The sequence below is a fragment of the Cryptomeria japonica genome, chromosome 3 (genome assembly GCF_030272615.1).
Source record: "Cryptomeria japonica chromosome 3, Sugi_1.0, whole genome shotgun sequence".
Taxonomy (NCBI): Eukaryota; Viridiplantae; Streptophyta; class Pinopsida; order Cupressales; family Cupressaceae; genus Cryptomeria; species Cryptomeria japonica.
The window spans coordinates 990,228,951-990,248,423 of record NC_081407.1 but is presented as its reverse complement, the minus strand read 5'-3'; the positions used below and the strand labels follow the sequence as shown (position 1 = coordinate 990,248,423).

Genomic DNA, 19,473 nt, shown 5'->3' with positions numbered 1-19,473 from the left:
CTACCTCTCTTTGATATCTTTCCAATGCATCCAAGAAGTCCAGTGTTCACCCAACAAGCTAGGAAATACAACCCCACCAACTTGAGGTATCAAATCAAATAGTTTTCTAGTAGTTTCCAATTTTTACAACTAACTTTATCCCCATCCAACTGTATATTTCAACTTCTAAGGAAAAAACGAATAAGGTCACCTTACATATTCAAAGAATATGTATAAACGGATTCAATTTGAAGCCAATAGACATATTTTGAGGCATACAAATCATAAATTGATGACATCAATTTGGCAAGTGACTTGACTTTTGAGAGTGATCAAGAGCGTTTGTGATGTGGGAGCATCCGGGCTCACAAGCAATCCTGCATCAACAAAAAATATTTTCTTTTTGTTGGTTAATTTTTGAAGTTATGGTGTAGGTTGGAGCTTCAAGAGCATCTTATGGGGTTTTGAAAGGATAAAATCTTCATCCATCAAGAACTAGCTTCCATTTCAAAAATAAAAGGCAACTAGGTTATTTATTAGAATATTTAATTATATTTTAGTCACCTATATTTAGTTCCTTGTTTAATGGTCATTTAGCTTTTTAGTTAATTAGCTTTTAAGCTATTTAGCATTTAGCTTTTTCTTTTTAGTTAATTAGCTTTTGAGCTTTATTTAGCATTTAGCTTTTTAGTAGTTCACTTTAAACGACTTGTTCTTAATTTAGAACGTCATCCTTGTAATCTTTTTATATACGCCTGTATATTGTTGAATAGATTATCCGCTTATTGAATCATTCATTCAATTTATTTTTCATGGTATCAGAGCGGGTCGATGGGATAATTTAAAGTTTGGCAAATTTTTTAATAAAAATCCATGGCCTTCTTTCTAAAATATTTTCTAGATTTTTTTTTTATTGGTTTTTTTATAAAAAAACAATTTTGCTTTTTTGAAAGCTTTTTGAGGGTTTCAAGGGTTTCTTGTTCGTGGGCGAATTTCTTTGTGCTGGGCAGCAATTCATGTTTTTTTTAGGGTTTTGGAGATTTTTGGGTCTGCAACCTGGAGTTTTTTTTGCAGATTGAAAATTTTCCTAGGGTTTCTGCAATTTTCGACTAGGGTTTTAACACTTCAGTTCAAGTCAAAATTTTATTCTGGTTACATATTCTAGGTGGGTTTTTCGAGACCTCAACTAGGTCGTTGTCAGATTTTTCTGGGTGCATCGTTTTTGTGCCTCGATTTGTGAACCGTTAGATCTGCATTCTGATTTCAGATTCTTGGTGGGTTTTTCGAGAGCTTTTTTGGGTTGGTCTCAAATTTTTTTGGGTGCCTCGTTTTCTGTGCCTCAAATTTTGTGCCAGCGAATTTGCCTTGGAATTTAAAAACAGTCAACGATTTCTGCTAATTCTGTGGACGTCGGGAATTTTAGTGTCTTTTGGGCACCATTTATGTTGTACATTCGACCTAGGGTTTCTACCCCTATTTTTATTTGTATTTCTTTGGGAAAAAAATCGTCAATATTTTTCTTTTTTTTAACTAAGTTGCCGGTACGGATACTGGCACGGGTACGGGTACGTGTACGGTACGCTGGTACGGCAATTTTTTTAGGGGGGGCTAGGTACGTATGGGTATGTCCGTACAAAAAAATGTAAAAATAATAAATATATACATATATACAGTCTAATAAGTAGAAACAAAAATTAAATTTAGAATCCCACATATCATCCATATGCTAAACAAAACTTGGAACTATCACATATGATTCATATTGATATAACTATAACAAAATTACAAATTTACTATAAGTCTAATCTAATATGAAATATCCATTTGTCAAACTTTGAATGTTATGATAGATATCGAATTCATTGTTCATTGGTTCAACCGTTCAACAATAAAATAACACAACTAATAATCAGCAATAGCATCATATGGGTCACTAGGAAGATCAAGATCAACATCATCATTGACATTAGATGATGTAGGTAGAGTACTGGAACCACATGCAGCCTCACTGCCACTTGCACTAGCAGCAAATTGGCTATCAGACTCCCCAGAAAGTAAAGATTGTGTGGCAGCTGAAAAATCCAAATCAGTCCGCTTTGGATCTACATCCCAAAACTTTGTGCTCCCATCCTTATACTCATTTTGTTTATGAGTAAGAAGGCGCAAGTTTGAATGCACATAAACGAGCTCTTCCGCCTTACTTGCTGCCAGTCGGTTGCGTTTCACTAAGTGGATAAAAGAGTATGTGCTCCAATTTCGCTCAGATGAAGAGGAACTAGCAACCTATTGAATAATTGACACAAAGTGAGAGGGTGACAATTGTAAAATAGTAAAAAATATAAATTTAGAGAGCAATAAAAATTAAGAAACCTACTTGCGATAAAACTTTGATTGCAAGAGTTTGAAGGTTTGGTGATGTATGGCCATTGTGGTACCACCAAGCATGAGAATCCTTTTTATACTTGTCACGGAGAGCCGAAACACTTTGACCATTGGAGGCTACAAAATCAGCAAACTCACTTGTCATTAAATCCTCCATTTCAGAATCGGGGAAGAGTTTAGTAAGTGCTGTCCTACACCCTTCACTGACTTCTGAATCTCTATATGGTGGTACCCTTGATGGCTTAGCAAGCATTTCATCACTATACAATTTGGGAGTCAATGCAGATGCAAGAAGATGTAGTGGGGTGGTCATTTTGTTCCACCACTCAACACAAATTGATTGAACCTCTTTGAAGAAAGTTTCTTCGGGATCTTGCTCTTTTGCATTGATGATGGCTTTCATTTTCTCAATCATCGAGTCAATGCCATCATATACCTCTCCCAAACATGGGTGATCCATGTCAGTATAACGGATCATACTCATGATGGGCTCAGTGAAACTCAAAAGATATTCCACTCGATCCCACCAAGTGTCATCTAGGATCATGTGCTTTACATTTGTTGCCCTTTCAGTATTGGATTGCCTCCATAGGGACCAACTTTGACTAATTACCATGCTAGCAAGTGGCTGTCGCACCTTCACAAGTCGCCTCAAGACGGTTGTGTTGGATGCAAATCGAGTCTCGGCAACCTATTCAAAAATTAAAAATAAAAATTAGAATACAAAGAAGACATGATAAAAAAAATAAAAATTAAGTAACCATCAAAGTGAAATGTAGATTTTAAAAATTGAAGTGTTTCAATTACCTTTAGCAACTCCAACTGTGAAAATGATCTGAAAATGCCCTGTGACATGTTATGGTTTGTAATGAACATTTGGATCTCTTCAGCCTCAACATAAATTTGTTTGATCCAATGTATTTTCCTGCCTATCTTTTGTAGCATGAGGTTGAGAGAGTGGACAGCACAAGGTGTCCAAAATATGTGTTCAAACCGTGTCTCAATCAACATACCTGCAGCTCTACAATTCTTTGCATTGTCTGTTATTACTTGGACAACATTTTGAGGTCCCACATCCTGAATGCATTGTATAAGGATGTTAGCAATAAATTGTGCATCCTTCACCTGTCCCTCACAATCCACAGCTTTCAGAAACATTGCCCCTTTAGGACACACTGCAATTACATTAATTAATGGCCGATTTTTGGTATCCTTCCATCCATCTGAAATGATGGACACCCCTGTTTGTTTCCATGAATTTCTAATGGGAGCCAATGCATTGTCTATGTTTTTTACCTCCTTTGCTAGTAAGGTGCTACGCACCTTCTCATAACCTGGCCCTGTGTACCCTTGTGGAGCCTCATTTACCTTTCTCAACATATCCTGCCAATATGGTGATCGTACCACATTAAATGACAAACCGTTTGCATATAGACATCTTCCAACGGATTGATCTGCAATCTCTCTAGCATCATTCTTAAATGCTCTCTCTAATGGTCCCCTGCTTCTCTTCACAATAACAGGTTCTTCACTAATTTGGTCCAAGAATGGGTGGCTCTCTACCACGATATCAGGAAAATTGCTATAAGATGGAGAAGTAGGGGGCCTCTTTGATCTACTTCCTCTTCCTGTCAACAAAGGATGGTTTGAGGCACGACCAACTCTTGCATCTGCTTCCTCTTGCTCTCTAATATATCCTGCTATTTCTTGACGTGACATCCCATTTCCATCCTTTCCTGGACATGGTTTGATTCCTTGTTGGGGAATGGCACAAAAATGGGCTTTGACACGACTGTAGGAGCTAGTTTTTTTCGCACTACAGAAGTTGCATATCCATAAAAATGTTCCACCACCTTTTACTTGGTCTATTATTTTGACATATTTCCATAAAGGTGAATTTGGGTCAGTTTTGAAAGTCCATTGAGGAGTAGAGCTAGTAGTTGTTGCCAATATGATTTCTACAACAAATTAAAAAATAATTATTAATATTTAATAGCAAACAATAGATTCTAAATGTAAAATATATAAAATTAAATTTAATAATCTATTTAAAATGAAAGTGAAATTATTATAATTATGAAAGTTATTAGGTTTTTAAAAAATATACCTATTATTAAATTATTATTATTTTAAATATGAATAGTTTTTAAAAAAAATTATTATAGTTTGTTTAATAGTTTGTTAAATTGTTTGTTAAATGAAAACAATCTAATAAAAATATAATTTTTCATTTTTAAATAATAAAACTATTTTCAATTTTGCTAGTTAATTATTATTATTATTATAAATATGAATATTCATATTTATAATAATAATAATAATTAACTAGCAAAATTGAAAATAGTTTTATTATTTAAAAATGAAAAATTATATTTTTATTAGTTTTCATTTAACAAACAATTTAATTAGCAAACTATTAAACAAACTATAATAAAATTTAACAAACTAATAATTTTTTTTTAAAACTATAATAAAATTTAACAAACTATAACAAACTATAATAAAAAATTTAATATCAAACCTGCAAATGGAGGATGCGGAAGCCCTCTACCGTCGCCCTCCTGCCGTGGCGCCTCCCGCCTGTCACGCGCCTCCTCTGTGTCTTTGTGCCTCCCGTCGTCGCCCACCTCCCGCCGTCGCGCCTCTGTGCCGTCGCGCACCTCCCGCCGTCACGCCTCCTCAAACCTCTATGCCGTCACTTGTTAATGCGATCCGTGGAATGGTTTCGGTTTTCCTTTTTCACTGTGCATGGCGTGGAATGGTTACGCGATTTTTTATTTTTGGCTTTGCTTTAGGGTTTAAAACATTAAACGACATATTCGACCCATGAAAAAAACCCTCAAAATTTGTGAATGATGCGGATTCGTCAAAAAAACCGTATGGAATCGCCACGTCTACACCGGATGCGTCGGGATTCGCGAGTCAAATAACGGATATGTTTCAGGAGGAAAAAATCAATACCCTGTCCGAATCCACTGGGATTCCAGGGCGAATCCGAATCCGATACGTATCGCATCCGGATTTGGGGGAAAAATGTGAAGTACCGGTAACTTAGTTTTTTTTAAAAAAATCAGAGGTATTTTTTTATTTTCTGCAATTTTTTTTTTTTCTGATTAATTTTCAGGAAAAATTTCAGGTTTTAAGTTTGCAGAAAATTTTAATTTTTGGGTCTCTTCCAAACCTTGTCATTCGTGCCAGAATTCTCCTCCAGGGTTTCAGATTTTTTGTGCAGATGCTTCTATTCTGATTTTTGAATCGGATTCTTTTGTCTCATGCTTTCACTAGGTTGACCTTGTTCAACTTCCATTTTCGTGATGGCATCTTTGACCAACATCATGTTGGAACACAGTCAAAAGTTCAACAACTACCACAACACCTGGAAACAGTGCATGTTCACGATATCTGAATATCGTTGCCTTGATCAGATTGATTTAGGCCAGACCTCGTCCTACAGGTCCTAGGGTTTTCACATTTTTTTTCCTCAAAAATTGTTCGCAGGGTTCAGAATTTTTTCCTTAAAAATTATTATCTGTCATCTGCAAAGCTTGTGTGGGTTTTCTGACTTTTCTCCACAAAAAAATCATGGGAGGGTTTTGCTTGATTTTTCCTCAAAAATCAAGGAGTGTTGTTTTACCACGTGATGTCTGCTATTTTGCCGCGTGAGGTTTGTTGTTTTACCACGTGATGTCTGGTATTTTACAGCGTGATGTTGTCTGGTGTTTTCCTGCATGATGTCTGATGTTTTACCGCGTGATGTTTGGTGTCTTACCACGTGGTGTTTTGGGTCTTGCCATGCAAAGTTTCAGGGTTTTGTTCGATTTTTTCCACAAAAATCGTTTCAAGGGTTTTTATCATTTTTTTCCACAAAAATGATGATTTGTATCTTCAGTTTTGGAGGGTTTGTCGATTTTTCCTCAAAATCATGGTTTCAGGTTTCAGTTTGGTTACCCAACGTCAAGTTGGATGGATTCTGGTATTCTTGGTCATTAACACTTTTCAGATCCAGGGAGGGTCTCCACCACAGCAGAGTATTCTTTTTGTTTGTGATCAAAAGACCTTCAGTGTCTTCTGTAGGGTAGTTAGTAGATAGAATGACCATTAAGAGAGGGTATTAGAATATTTAATTATATTTAGTTCCTTGTTTAATGGTCATTTAGCTTTTTAGTTAATTAGCTTTTAAGCTTTATTTAGCATTTAGCTTTTTCTTTTTAGTTAATTAGCTTTTGAGCTTTATTTAGCATTTAGCTTTTTAGTAGTTCACTTTAAACGACTTGTTCTTAATTTAGAACGTCGTCCTTGTAATCTCTTTGTATACGCTTGTATATTGTTGAATAGATTATCCGATTATTGAATCATTCATTCAATTTATTTTTCATTATTTAATGTAATTATATTACACAATTTCAAGGTTTCAAGGTTTGAAGGAGTCCATTATCAGGGTAGTGATTATTACAATAAATAAATTGAAAATAAATTGAAATTAATTAATTTGGATGCCTAGGGAACTATTCATAAGTTAAGTGGCCATTGGCATTCTATTCTTGATTTGTTCTTTCATTTTGGGTGCCTAAAATAGAGGGAAAAACTAGTGATTTTTGAGGAAATAATACAAGACTCTTCAATTTTCCAAAGAGCACAAATTGGTGCTTGTATTTATTCATTTTTAAAAGGCATTTACAACATCAAGTCGTTGGATATAGTTTAGCAGTCTTCGGTTTCATATTTGGAAGCATTTGATGAAGAATTTCAAGCAAAAACAAAGGAATCTTGAAAGACAATTTGGGGGAAATGAAAAAACAGATTTGGGTGCCTCTTTTGGGTGCATCACAAGGGTTATAATCTCTACAAAATGCAGTATTTAATCATGTAAGAAGCAGAAATCAACAGCAGCAAGGTTGGAGAAAGAACTTGCAGCTTGCTCCAGAGAATTGCTTAAGAAAGCGTGTAAGCAATTAGCTTGCCAACACTTAGAATAATGATAATTGCTGCTGCTGAAGAATGATAGAATATGATAGAAGAAGAGAAAGAAGAGTTTTGCAGGTGTGTTGGAGGTGTTAAAGGCAGCCATAAGAGCTGTACGCTGGAGAAATATCAGACTTCAAATTAGGAGTGAAGACAAGAAGTTGTAAAGGCTTGAAGATTTGAAGACTCGTAGGCATAAAGTACCTAGAAGCACTGTAAAATTTCTAAATTTTGTCTCTTGTTTAAATCCTTCATAGATATTATTGTTCTTGAGGAATTTTATTATATAAATGTTTATATGAAGGTTGCCATAAATATAAGTTTCAAATTTTATTTCTACATTATGGATTGGATGACATGTTAAGGTTGCAACAATTGGGTAGTTTGATAAGAACCCCCAATCTTGACTACATCAAATGGTATCAGACCTAGAGATTTTGAGAGTGTAGATAGATCGCCAAATGTGAGGCAATCTACACCAGGACCTTCGATTGGATGAAATGCCTATGGGAGCATGTTTGTTGTCCTCTAATAGGGATTGAAGCTGGGTAGAAGGTGCACATAGTTCCTCCACTAAGAGAGAGTGGGTAGAGGAATTAAGAGGTGTTTCTTCCATTAATCTTTGTTGAGTAGAGAATAGGTGTCAATGTGATTTTTGTTGCAGGTTGGAAATTGTATGTGAATGAAATGTCCCCTTATGTTATTCCTTTAGGAAATTAGGAACAATTGTCTTGCAAATCAATTGCAAGAGAGTTCTTTCTATAAAAGTCCAAGTGAAAGAGACTTCTTTCCAAAATAAACTCTAACAACACTTAGAATAATGATAATTGCTGCTGCTGAAGAATGATAGACTATGACATCACTTATAGTATGATGATATATGAGATAAATTATCACTGCTTTCTCTGATACATCAGTTTGATTTTTGCAAAGATGACTTCTATCTATATATCTGATCTGCACTTCTGACATACAATATGAATTGTGCAATTATTGTAGTAGATAGCTGTCTCGAAATGGCACTAAGAAATATGCTTCAATCTGCTTCTATCGCTTATAGCGATGAGATGTCTTGCTGCTCCTGGTTTATCTTTATAAGTATGCAAATGTATTCACCATCGCTTAGAGCGATGTTACTGCTATTTCTGATTTATCTATAAAAGTATGCAAGTATATTCAATATCGCATATAGCGATATTATTGTTATTTCTGATCTTGTTCCTTAAATGTATGCGATTGTCTTCAATATCACTTATAGTGATAATATTGCTGTGCCTGACCTGAACCTTAGAAATATGCAATGGTGGTGCTCTTCCTGATTTCTTTCTTTAATTGTATTCAACCTGATTTGCCAAAGGCCAATGCTCACTTGAGTGATCCAATAAAGATATATAAGAAAATAAGAAGTAATCGATGATGTCTTGATTCAATGGATTTGATATCCATTATATATCTTGCAATATCAAAAGAGTTACATCTCTTGAATGTATTAGAGTCATGTCACTTCCTAATTGCATCTCTCCATAACATAGGCAGATCGGTTTGTTATGTAAATCGTATCTCTTCATACTTAATGATTGTTTGTTACCCTTGTATGATTGCTGTCATTAGATCACACATGTTCATCATAATCGCTGCTTAGCTTTAGTAATTGTCTCTTAATCACTGCCATCCATAATCATTCAAATCACCTATGTTTAGTCACTGTCTTATTAATGGTTGTGAGTAATCATTTGATTAGTAAACTTCTTCCTTAAGGCAATGATAGTGCTGATCGATCTTCTTGTTCGTCTATTAGTTTGTTAATAATCAATGGTCAATGAAGGATAATCGATATGCTTTGTTGACTGTTAATACATTGACACCAAGTTTATTTGATCGATGCTTATCATCTGATTAGTATGCCAATTGATCTTCTGTGATGATGATATCATTCGACTTTGCTGATGGTAAATGATTCTCGATCAAGCTCTTTCTGCTATCTTCTCAACACAGCAATATTACTGACTGATACTTACGATGTCTTCGTCATCTTCCTTGGTCTGATAGAGATATCGAAGAGGACTTACCCTTATGATCAATGCTATGAGTCTCTATGTGATGTTATATCTTCAGAATACTTCCTTTATGTTAACATGATGATTGTTGCAATGTTGGTATCAATATGAATGCTCTTCATGTGTGATGGATGCATTATGATTAGGTACCACACTACTTTTTTGTCTTCGCTACATCTTATATGCTATGCTTCACTTGAATCCTTGATAGGAAAATCATGAAGTCTTATGAATAAGACGATTTTCCATAATGTCTTTCATGTTATAAATATACAGCTACCTGCTTGAACTTTGTACAATTTATTATTTCCTAACTACCAGCTAATTGAAAGTGTTTTCAAGGCTGCCACCCTTGATCACATAAGTGATTTATGGCCTCTTATTATATTGTTAAAGATGGGAACATCACAGTGAAGAGGAAGAAATTGGGCTTGGTTGTGGGCAATCCCTTAGGAATTTCAGTCCTTGTGATGAGAGAAAGAATGTACATGGCTAGAATGAATGAAACGAGGGGTATGATGAGAGGCTTGAGGGAGACCAAAGTAGCACTCAAAAAGAGAAAAGAAGAGGAAAAGAAAATGGGTAAGGTTGAGTCCCATATTTCTTCTACTGAAAAATTTATGTGCAGGTAAATTTGTGTATGCAGGTGAAGAGGAAAGAGGAAAGATTACAACAGTATGCCTTAATGATGGCATGAAGGAAGAGAGCAAAGGTGAAGTTGTAGAGGTTGAGGATAAGAAAAAGGAGAGTGCAATATAGGATAAGAGTCCTTTGGAGAACATGAAGGTATTTGAAAGTGCAGCTAAGAGGGAAGAAGACGTTGCAACAATGATAAAGAACGAGGTAATGCATAACATTTTTCATTTTTATGTTGGAGAAGAGAATGGATTGTATGAATATGAAAATATTGAGCAAGAGAATATTGCAATGACAACAAAGGAAGAGGTAGAACCATACTTTATGAAAGATGATTTGTATGTTGAGAACCATGATGTAGTGAATATAGAGATGGAAAAGAAAGTGAATGCAAAGATGGATTTTGTTAGTGCTGCACTATATGTAGAGAAACAGATGTATGGTGTTGCAGGGAATAGTGCAGGTTCTCGTCGAATCACCAAAGGGGAATGATTCATGAAAGTCATTTTTTGCCAAAACTTTTGATGCTTTTTCCTTTCGACAACATTAGTGGTTAGCAAACCTTTCAGTTCACCGATAGGTGAAATTTCAAATTACTGAGACATAAATTGCGTAACTCATCTTTCACTGAAACTTAGTTCAGAAGTTGATCAATTTCCTGATCGGTCGAAAGTGCTAAAGGACAAGTCTATCGGCAAAATATGAGTTTGTAAAACTTTAGAACCCTTAAACAAAAATGTAATGTCTCCTATTTATAGGCTGTCAATTCCCAAAGGGAAACATTTATATAACTAAGCACATAATTCCTAACGTTGTCCATAATTCAACTAAATATTGTCATTACTCCAGTCCTAATTCCTAATCCCTTCTCATTCTTAATCCCAGAATTCATAGGGGGCTATGACACCACCTCCCTAATTCAGCCCAGACGTCAGGAACATCAATCATTTCATCCTTGGGGCCCTTTTATCTTGGAGTGGATTTACTTTGCCTCTCCCTAACCGCACCTGTCTCCCTCGGGGAATAGAATTAGAATTGATTAAGTACTTAGACAGTGAACATATTTGTCTTTCAATTATTATGAATGTATATAAAATTAAGTATGACTGTCATTCACATTGCAGTCTATATTAATATTATTATTATTAATACTAAATTCTGCATAACAATATTATCAGGCTTCATATATCAAGCATACATATTAAGCACATCCCCATGCATACCACCAACAACAAGGATGTTACTGCCTGTAACTTAATAACATTTCTGATTTGATCTCAACGATGGCAATATCACTGGATGCTTTTGATTCCATTCCTTTATATCTCTCAATGTGAGGGCGAGGTCACACCTCTTCATCATGTATGCCCTTTGGCAAGAAAAATCCTTTCACCATTAGCACCCTTTGAAAGAGTTTCATTATTTCTGCCCTTTAAAAGGGAGACAACCTTTCACAGTCAGATCTGCACTTCTTATTTAAATCAGATTTGCGCTTCTGATTCCCAGATTATCCCCCCTTCAAATGAGTTCTCTTCTCCCTTTTATACCTTATATTTGGGGGAGTCACAACTTATCATTTCATGCCTTTTGACCATTCATTAACTTTAATCAAATTTTAATTATATTTTTCATATTTTAATCTTATTTTTATTTTTATTCTTTTGTATTTTAATTTTATTATTATTATAATTATTTATAATTAAATCCTATTAAAGAGAGGACATTACAGTCCGCCCCACCCAAGATTGCTTGCCCTCAGGCAATGTTAGTTTTAATTTTCTCAAACTGAGTCATCTACCAATATGAGGATCCCCTAAATCAACCTTTGTGAATTTGTAATCTTTCTTGTTATGTAATTAGCTTCTTCTGACACTCTAAGATAATTTAAGAATAGCAGGTTCTACACCAAGTGATGTTTCTTTCATTATCTTCGTTATGTCAACTTGTGCTAACATGATAGACATGCTGGAAATACATCATGTCTAAACCAAACACAGCGCATACACATGAATATATGCAAACACGGAGTATACACACATATACAAGTATTATTAGATCTTCTTATTGACAAGAATGTATTCATTGTTTTAGCCTTGCCCTACAAGATGGCAAGATCAAAGCTCTCGTACCATTTGTAATGTCCCCTATTTATAGGCTATCGATTCCCAAAGGGAAACATACATTACTACTTAGTATATTACATTAATTCGGAGTAGATAACTAAAGTTGTCCATAATTCAACTTAATATTGTCATTACTCCAGTCCTAATTCCTAATCCCTTCTCATTCTTAATCCCAGAAGAGGGCATTGGCTTGTCTAGGGCACTATGACACCACCTCCCTAATTCAGCCCAGACGTCAAGAACATCAGTCCTTTCATCCTTGGGGCCCTTTTATCTTGGAGTGGATTTACTCTGCCTCTCCCTAACAGCACTCGTCTTCCTTTGGGAATAGAATCAGAATTGATTAAGTACTTAGACAGTGAATATATTTGTCTTTCAATTATTATGAATGTATATAAAATTAAGTATGACGGTCATTCATATTTCAGTCTATATTAATATTATTAATATTACTACTAAATTCTGCATAACAATATTATCAGGCTTCATATATCAAGCATACATATTAAGCACATACCCATGCATACCACCAACAACAAGGATGTTACTGCCTGTAACTTAATAACAGTTCTGATCTGATCTGATCGATGGTGATATCACTGGAGGCTTTTGATTCCTTTCCTTTATATATCTCAATGTGAGGGAGAGGTCACAGCTCTTCATCATGTATGCCCTTTGGCAAGAGACACATCCTTTAACCATTAGCACCCTTTGAAAGGGACACAACCTTTCACAATCAGATTTGCACTTCTTATATTTAAATCAGATCTGCGCTTCTGATTCCCATATTATCCCCCCTTCAAATAAGTTCTCTTCTCCCTTTTATACCTTATATTTGGAGGAGTCACAACTTATCATTTCATGCCTTTTGACCATTCATTAACTTTAATCAAATTTAATTATATTTTTCATATTTTTATTTTATTTTTGTTTTTATTCTTTTGTATTTTAATTTTATTATTATTATTATTATTATTATTATTTATAATTAAATCCTATTCAAAGAGGGGACATTACAAAAAATGATGTTCGTTTGCAAAGAGAAGACTCCGTTGAACAACGGAAAAGTGAAGGTGTTTGAAGGCTTGTATATTGGCCAATATTCAAGTTCGCAAACTCATGAGTTCACCAAAGTTCCATTTTGACGAAAAGTAGTTCATTACAATTGAAGAACAACAAACATGAAATCAACTGTTGCAGCATAGATGAGTTTGATTGAACCGAAAACCAACAGACTTGAAATCAAGTGCTGATACCTGTATGATTTCAATTGAACAGAAACACATGGTGGTTCAACTTCCTATTGAGATATAAATTGTAGAATGTCAACTAAGAGGAGATGGAGGAGAAGAGAGCAGATGAACAATAGCAGAGTGGGACTGGAAGTTCATATAGAGGGTGAAGAAGATTGCAAAAAGAAAGAACTCCTGTGTTGTGTAAAGGGAATATTTCCCCGAACTGTAATGAAACCATAGTTGAATAATAAAACAGAATGTTTACAGTGTTCAAATAGTAACTTTTGTTCTGATACCATGTATTAAGTTTAGTATCGTTTTTGACATTTTGTTGCTTGAATGGGCTTATCCTTGGACTTGACTACACCACAGATTGACATCACAAAGGAACCTAACACACAATTTATTATTGACATATAATGAGGGATACTGATTTGACAAAGAATGTTGATTAAATGAGCACAAAAAGTTTAAAAAATTGCCAAGATTAATAAAAAAGGCCAATTTAAATCACTTCTCTTGATGCATCATTACTAGTTAAATTACTCAAACCCCCTAACCTAATTTCCCTTACATCATGATTTTGCTCCTTCCCATATGATTAGGCCCTATTCCAACAACATGGATCTATTATTTATTGGCCACCCGCAACCTACAGAGGCAGACTCGTTTTACAAATTTCTTCTCTACTATAGGAGTTACACTAGCCTTAGATGTAAGAAGAGTTTCAAACAGATGTTCTTTTCTCCCTCCTAAGATCTCCCAATTTGGCCTCTCTAACCTAGGATACTCCCTAGCAAGCATTATCAGGTCTTTCTTAGTGGCAATGATGGCTTAGACAAGTCCACCATTCAAACACAAATAGAGATATCTAATTAGATTTTTTTCCAATCTTCATTGACAGATTCTTTTGAGGCTCTTGTTCATCCTTCATTATTATTTGTATTGCTATTTGTTAGTAGCACAATGCTTTCTTTTGTCGTATGTCCTTTTCTTATTTTCCTTCTAGGATTCTCTCTTCCCAGAGCTTTCTATTATTAATTGTCCAATTCACCACCTTTGAGCATTTGTGGACATTAAAATTATTTCTTTATTTCTTTCTTTGTATGATGTATGTTGTTGATGTGCATTACTTTCATTCATATAATATAAGGTTTCAATTTTTCACCAAAACAGAGAAATAAACAAATAAATGAATAAAACCTGAAGGCATCCTTACTATCTACTTAAGATCACCACATCAAGTTCTAAAATGTCTAACTCATAAAGCTACAATGGAAAATAAGCATCTATAACAAAGTAATATAAGCTTTGAAACTAAATAAAATGATCAAAATAGAATCAAGTGTCCACCATGAAAAGCAATATATTGCAAAGAGTCCTCCAGAACAGATTGGACTGTGTTTTGCGGGAATATGTAAAGTTTAAACTAACCACGTGCCTAAGAAAAAAGATCAATTTCTAGAATGTGTCTATAGAGGGCATGATACCCACGTCCATTACACTCATTCAACCTATGGTTTCAGCACTGCAAACCCAGCAAATTAAAAAAAAACACCCACTAGAACAAAGTAACATGCTGAAATAACATCTGAATGGCATATGCACAATTATGAATCTTGTCTTGAAAATGTAAACAAAAATCTTGACAGATGCTTAGCTCTAATTTTGAGGTACTGATGATTTACAAATTGCAAAATCTAAAATCAGAGGTTCATGTAGTGTAAGAAGCTTGCAGTGTCAAGTCTTTCAAGGCATTCTTCTCAAACACTCTAGGTACAGGAGAATTCGCTTGTGGAGAGAAAATTGCTCATGAATCATAGTGATTTTGTGTCACATTTGTTGGCATTATACCACTATCCAAACAGTGTATAAGAGCTCAACAATGTCATACTGCAGTTATATAGATCCTAGCTTAGTATCGACAACACATCGTCTCCCTTCTGTGTGTTCTAAATCACCTGCATATGTTGAGATACACTAGCATCTAATATTCCCTAAAGTGGGAATCTTATACACTACAGGAACCAAGCATTATACTCGCCCATATCTGCAAATTACATGTGCTAAGAGACCATATTGTCTATCTTAGGACCCCATTGTATATAAATATGACAGCTTGATAACATCTCCCTCTATCAGTCTCCATTTGGGGGCAACTAAGTACTTCAAACATCGGACAGTTTTATGTCCTCCCTTAGTAACAACATCTGTGGGAATGGAACCTTGATGTTGTTTCAGCCATCTTTTGCATCAAGGGAGCTTTTTGCTTTACCTTAGAGAGTCATGAGTGTCTTGCCAATTGATTATTGCCATCATCATCATTAGAGCAATTGCATATGGATCTGCAATTGCCCAAAATAATCATTCCTATTTATGTTTCCTTAGTTTAAATCAAGGATAGCTCACCAAGCATAAATATATTTTGTGGCCAAACACAAAGAGGGATATATAGCAACTAAGAAAAATCTACTTAAACACAAGGGTTTTTAGTTTAAATACTTCTGGTCACATTTCCCTTTGAGAAACAAACAAAGCTAAACCCTAGAGATAAAATTCTTCCTTTTCTTCCTCTGAATTAGCTCTACCATTTGCGTAGTTTGTGTTTCCATCTATTGTATGACTTCAATAGTTTCCAATTGAAACTATGAGTTTTTCTTACCTAAATCGCATGTTACTAAGATGGAAGTGCACGCGACAAATGTGAAACAAAGCAGCAAAAAGTGCACATGACAAACGAGAAACAAAAAGATAAAAAACCCACACTAAAGTTTCAATCCAAATACTCTGTACCTTGTCCTGTTTGCAATATTTCTTTGGTTCCAGTCATTAAGTGTGCAAGAAACTTAGATCGTTCTGTATCATTTGAGAATAAAGACCTTCGGACAGAAGCAAGACGCACCAAACACTCAAGAACCTGATTAGTAAATGAAAAGCATCGCTGATTAGCAATCACATTATCCAATTTACACGCCTAATCATGTTTCTAGCTATAAAGTTCCAAATAATTCAAAGAATAGATACAGCAACAATGGCTTGCCATATGCAATGACAATTATTAACTAATTATATTATTCAGTTTGCAAATCTCAAAATATTAAAAGAGTAACATATAACTTCAAAGTACAGAAGCAGCAGAAGTGATATTTCTTATGTAATGACAACTACATAAAACAGGCAATGTGAAAGTAAAACAAGTAATTTCCAAATTATTTGAGTCTCCCTAAATAAAACTGAGAAAAGAAAATCGATGGCCTTCTATAAAAACCAAGACTAAAAAAATACATCGATCGCAATAGTGACAAGTATAGTCAACAAATAAGCCACAAAATTATTCTCATTATAAAAGAGCTTGCGTTTATTAACCAATTTATCGAAATTCATTATAAATATCCATATACAACAAATAACCAAGTATTCCGAAAGGACTTTTGATTTTTATTTATGATCATTCCAATGAATAGAATTAAAAGATTCACTAGACATTTGTTTTCCCAAGCATATTAATAATCATGTGAAACATTATCCATTCTCTACAGTCCATGATTAAATGCAATTTGAAATTGGCTGATCATATTTTTGTTGTAATAATCACTACCCTGATATTGATCACTTAATTTCTCCAATTTCATTGTTTCCCAATCTTTGCCTTTTCCACGTAGGAAATTATAAGGCGGCAAATTAAAAGCTACATACATTGCCCTTATGCTGGATTTTCTGAAGGTCACAATCCTTATTGCAGTTGTGATTTCATGGCCCAAAATGTAAGAGTCAAGAATTACTACCTCTAAATAAAATAGGGAGCATAAATTGTAAGCAAGCTAAAATCTCAACCGTTCCCCTAAAAATGCAGTGTTCCCCAAGTCCCCAAGGATACATTCCCCCCACCTAAATCCTACCGTTTCTAGAACGAGGGTGCCACTAGGATGCCAACATACCAGGGATAAGCCATCCCCACACCCTCAATAGGGTGGACACATCCCCAAGACATTTCACTCAAAGATGGAACAATTCCAAGGCCTTCCCCATGATGAGAATGTTGGGGGAGCATCAAGGAGTTCCTAGGATGGTGTCAAGACTTTGTGAACCCCATTCAACATCCCCAAGACTAATGGGCATGGGTCATCAAAAAGTGATTTTTTTAAAAGGCATTTTCTTGGAATTTAGTACACTAACCCTAACCCTAAAAGGCTAATGGGCCCCACCCACACCCTAAACATTTTTTAAAAAAATATATATAAACATGCCCATTTGGTCATTGCATTGAGAAAGGAGTAAGAACAAGAGGAACAGGAAATCTTCATCAATCAACCGCTTAACACATCATCAAGCCTTTGAGGTAAGACTTCATACTTTGTTTGTGGCATTTGGATTTTCTATTTTCAATGTTCATTGCTAAATCTGAAATCAATGACCAAATGACACATTTTTAATTTGCAACATAAATATTCAATATATTCTCTATAAATGCAATTAGTAAATTATTTGTGGGGTTTAGAAATTACTTCTTTTTTTTAAATCGGGTTGTTTGATTGTTGTATTTAGTAGGTTTAGAAAATTAAATTTAAATTAAACTGTGTTTAACTTAAAACCTAAAAGCAGGATTTCGGAGCTCAACTTTACTTTTATAACAGTACTTATAAGTTCATTTGCAAATTTGCATAATGATATAGGCATAGCCGATTTCCTAATTTTCATTTTCCTTTTGTGCATGCACTGCTTCTACACCTGCAATTTGAAGTAACAAAAACAAAAGTAAAATCAAAATCAAAATATCTGCTTTAGTTATATTTTTTTAAAACATTAAATTGTTTATTTTAATCTTTAAAAAGTATATATCATTATTGATAGTCAAATTAAGCATTTCATCTTTTGTGTATACTTTTCTTCTACACTTCATGTGACCTAAAGTAAGAAAAACAAAAGTAAAAATCCTTCTTTGAGTAAGGTTCAAGAAAAAGTATTTCAAATTTTTAGTAATCTCCACTTCCACACTTCATGCAACAAAAAGTAAGAAAAATAAAAAGAAAACCCTTGTGTCTTAAGCCCTCATATTATGTATGGTTTAAAATTTAAACCATAATTTTCATTCATTATAATGTCACTATAGTTCTTCCACAACATGAGTGATGATGAGGATCAAGGGGTTGCAAATCCAAACATTCTAGTTGAATCTAAGTCTTCAAATACAGATGTGGAAAGGAGTGAGACAACTAGTTCTACTAGAGTGCACATTTTAATTGCCCTTTCATATTATTGGAAAAACTTGCATAAGGTACCTTCAATAAGAGGTCCCCTTTGAAACAATTTGCAACCAAAATACAAGCAAAAGCTAGCATATCAAGAGGTGGCACTAGGCTAGCACATCAAGGGGCAGCACTAGGTTATCAAAATATTATTTTTCCGGACTTGAATTCCAAGGCAGCATTACGAGAGTTAATACACATTCCTTCACATCCGATGCAAAGGTGTAAAGGTATGTGGCAAGTTCAAGCCCAAACAAAAGGTACAGATGACTAAATTGTGAGATAATAGTGAGTATAATCCACCTATAGCTCAAAATATGCTATTAAGGGGTACTAACACTTTCTAAGAGCCACAAGTTCCTCTTGTTTTTGGCTAGTGTAAAAGTGCCCTAGGGGAAACGTAGGGTGACAAGTGATTTTCAAAACCTAGTGGTCAAGATATTCAACGTGCAAATGAAAGATGAGAGAAATGATGCCATTGATAAATTCTTCTTTGCCAATAACATTCCATTCTATGTTGCCTAAGCTACTTATTATGTTGTTGTGGCTAAAGATAATAAGAGTACGGCCTTCCAATTTCCATCAAGGAAAATAAAATTGAGGACCACAATCTTGGATAAGATCTATTCAAATATTAATATTCAAATGGATAAAATGAAGGCCACTTGGTCCACTAGTGCATGCAACTTAGACATGGATGGATGGATGAGCATTAGGCACCATCTACTCATCAACATTACAATCACATGCTCAAAAAGCATTTTGATTGTTCAAGGCACTACAACAATGTCAATTATCAATTCCAAATCCTTAGAGATGCTATTAAAGAGGTTGGGCCAAAGAATGTAGTGCA

The 19,473-nt window shown here is 34.7% G+C and overlaps 1 protein-coding gene across 5 annotated transcripts in view; it reads right to left on the bottom strand.

The window, feature by feature from the left end:
• LOC131036755 (uncharacterized) overlaps positions 1 to 19,473 on the bottom strand; it is a 247,129-nt gene that overhangs the window by 174,604 nt on the left and 53,052 nt on the right. For all 5 annotated transcript variants that reach the window (XM_057968728.2, XM_057968730.2, XM_057968727.2 and 2 more), the window contains one exon: positions 16,168 to 16,291. In XM_057968728.2, coding sequence (XP_057824711.1) covers positions 16,168 to 16,291 — 124 coding nt within the window. The remainder of the gene's footprint in view (positions 1 to 16,167; positions 16,292 to 19,473) is intronic.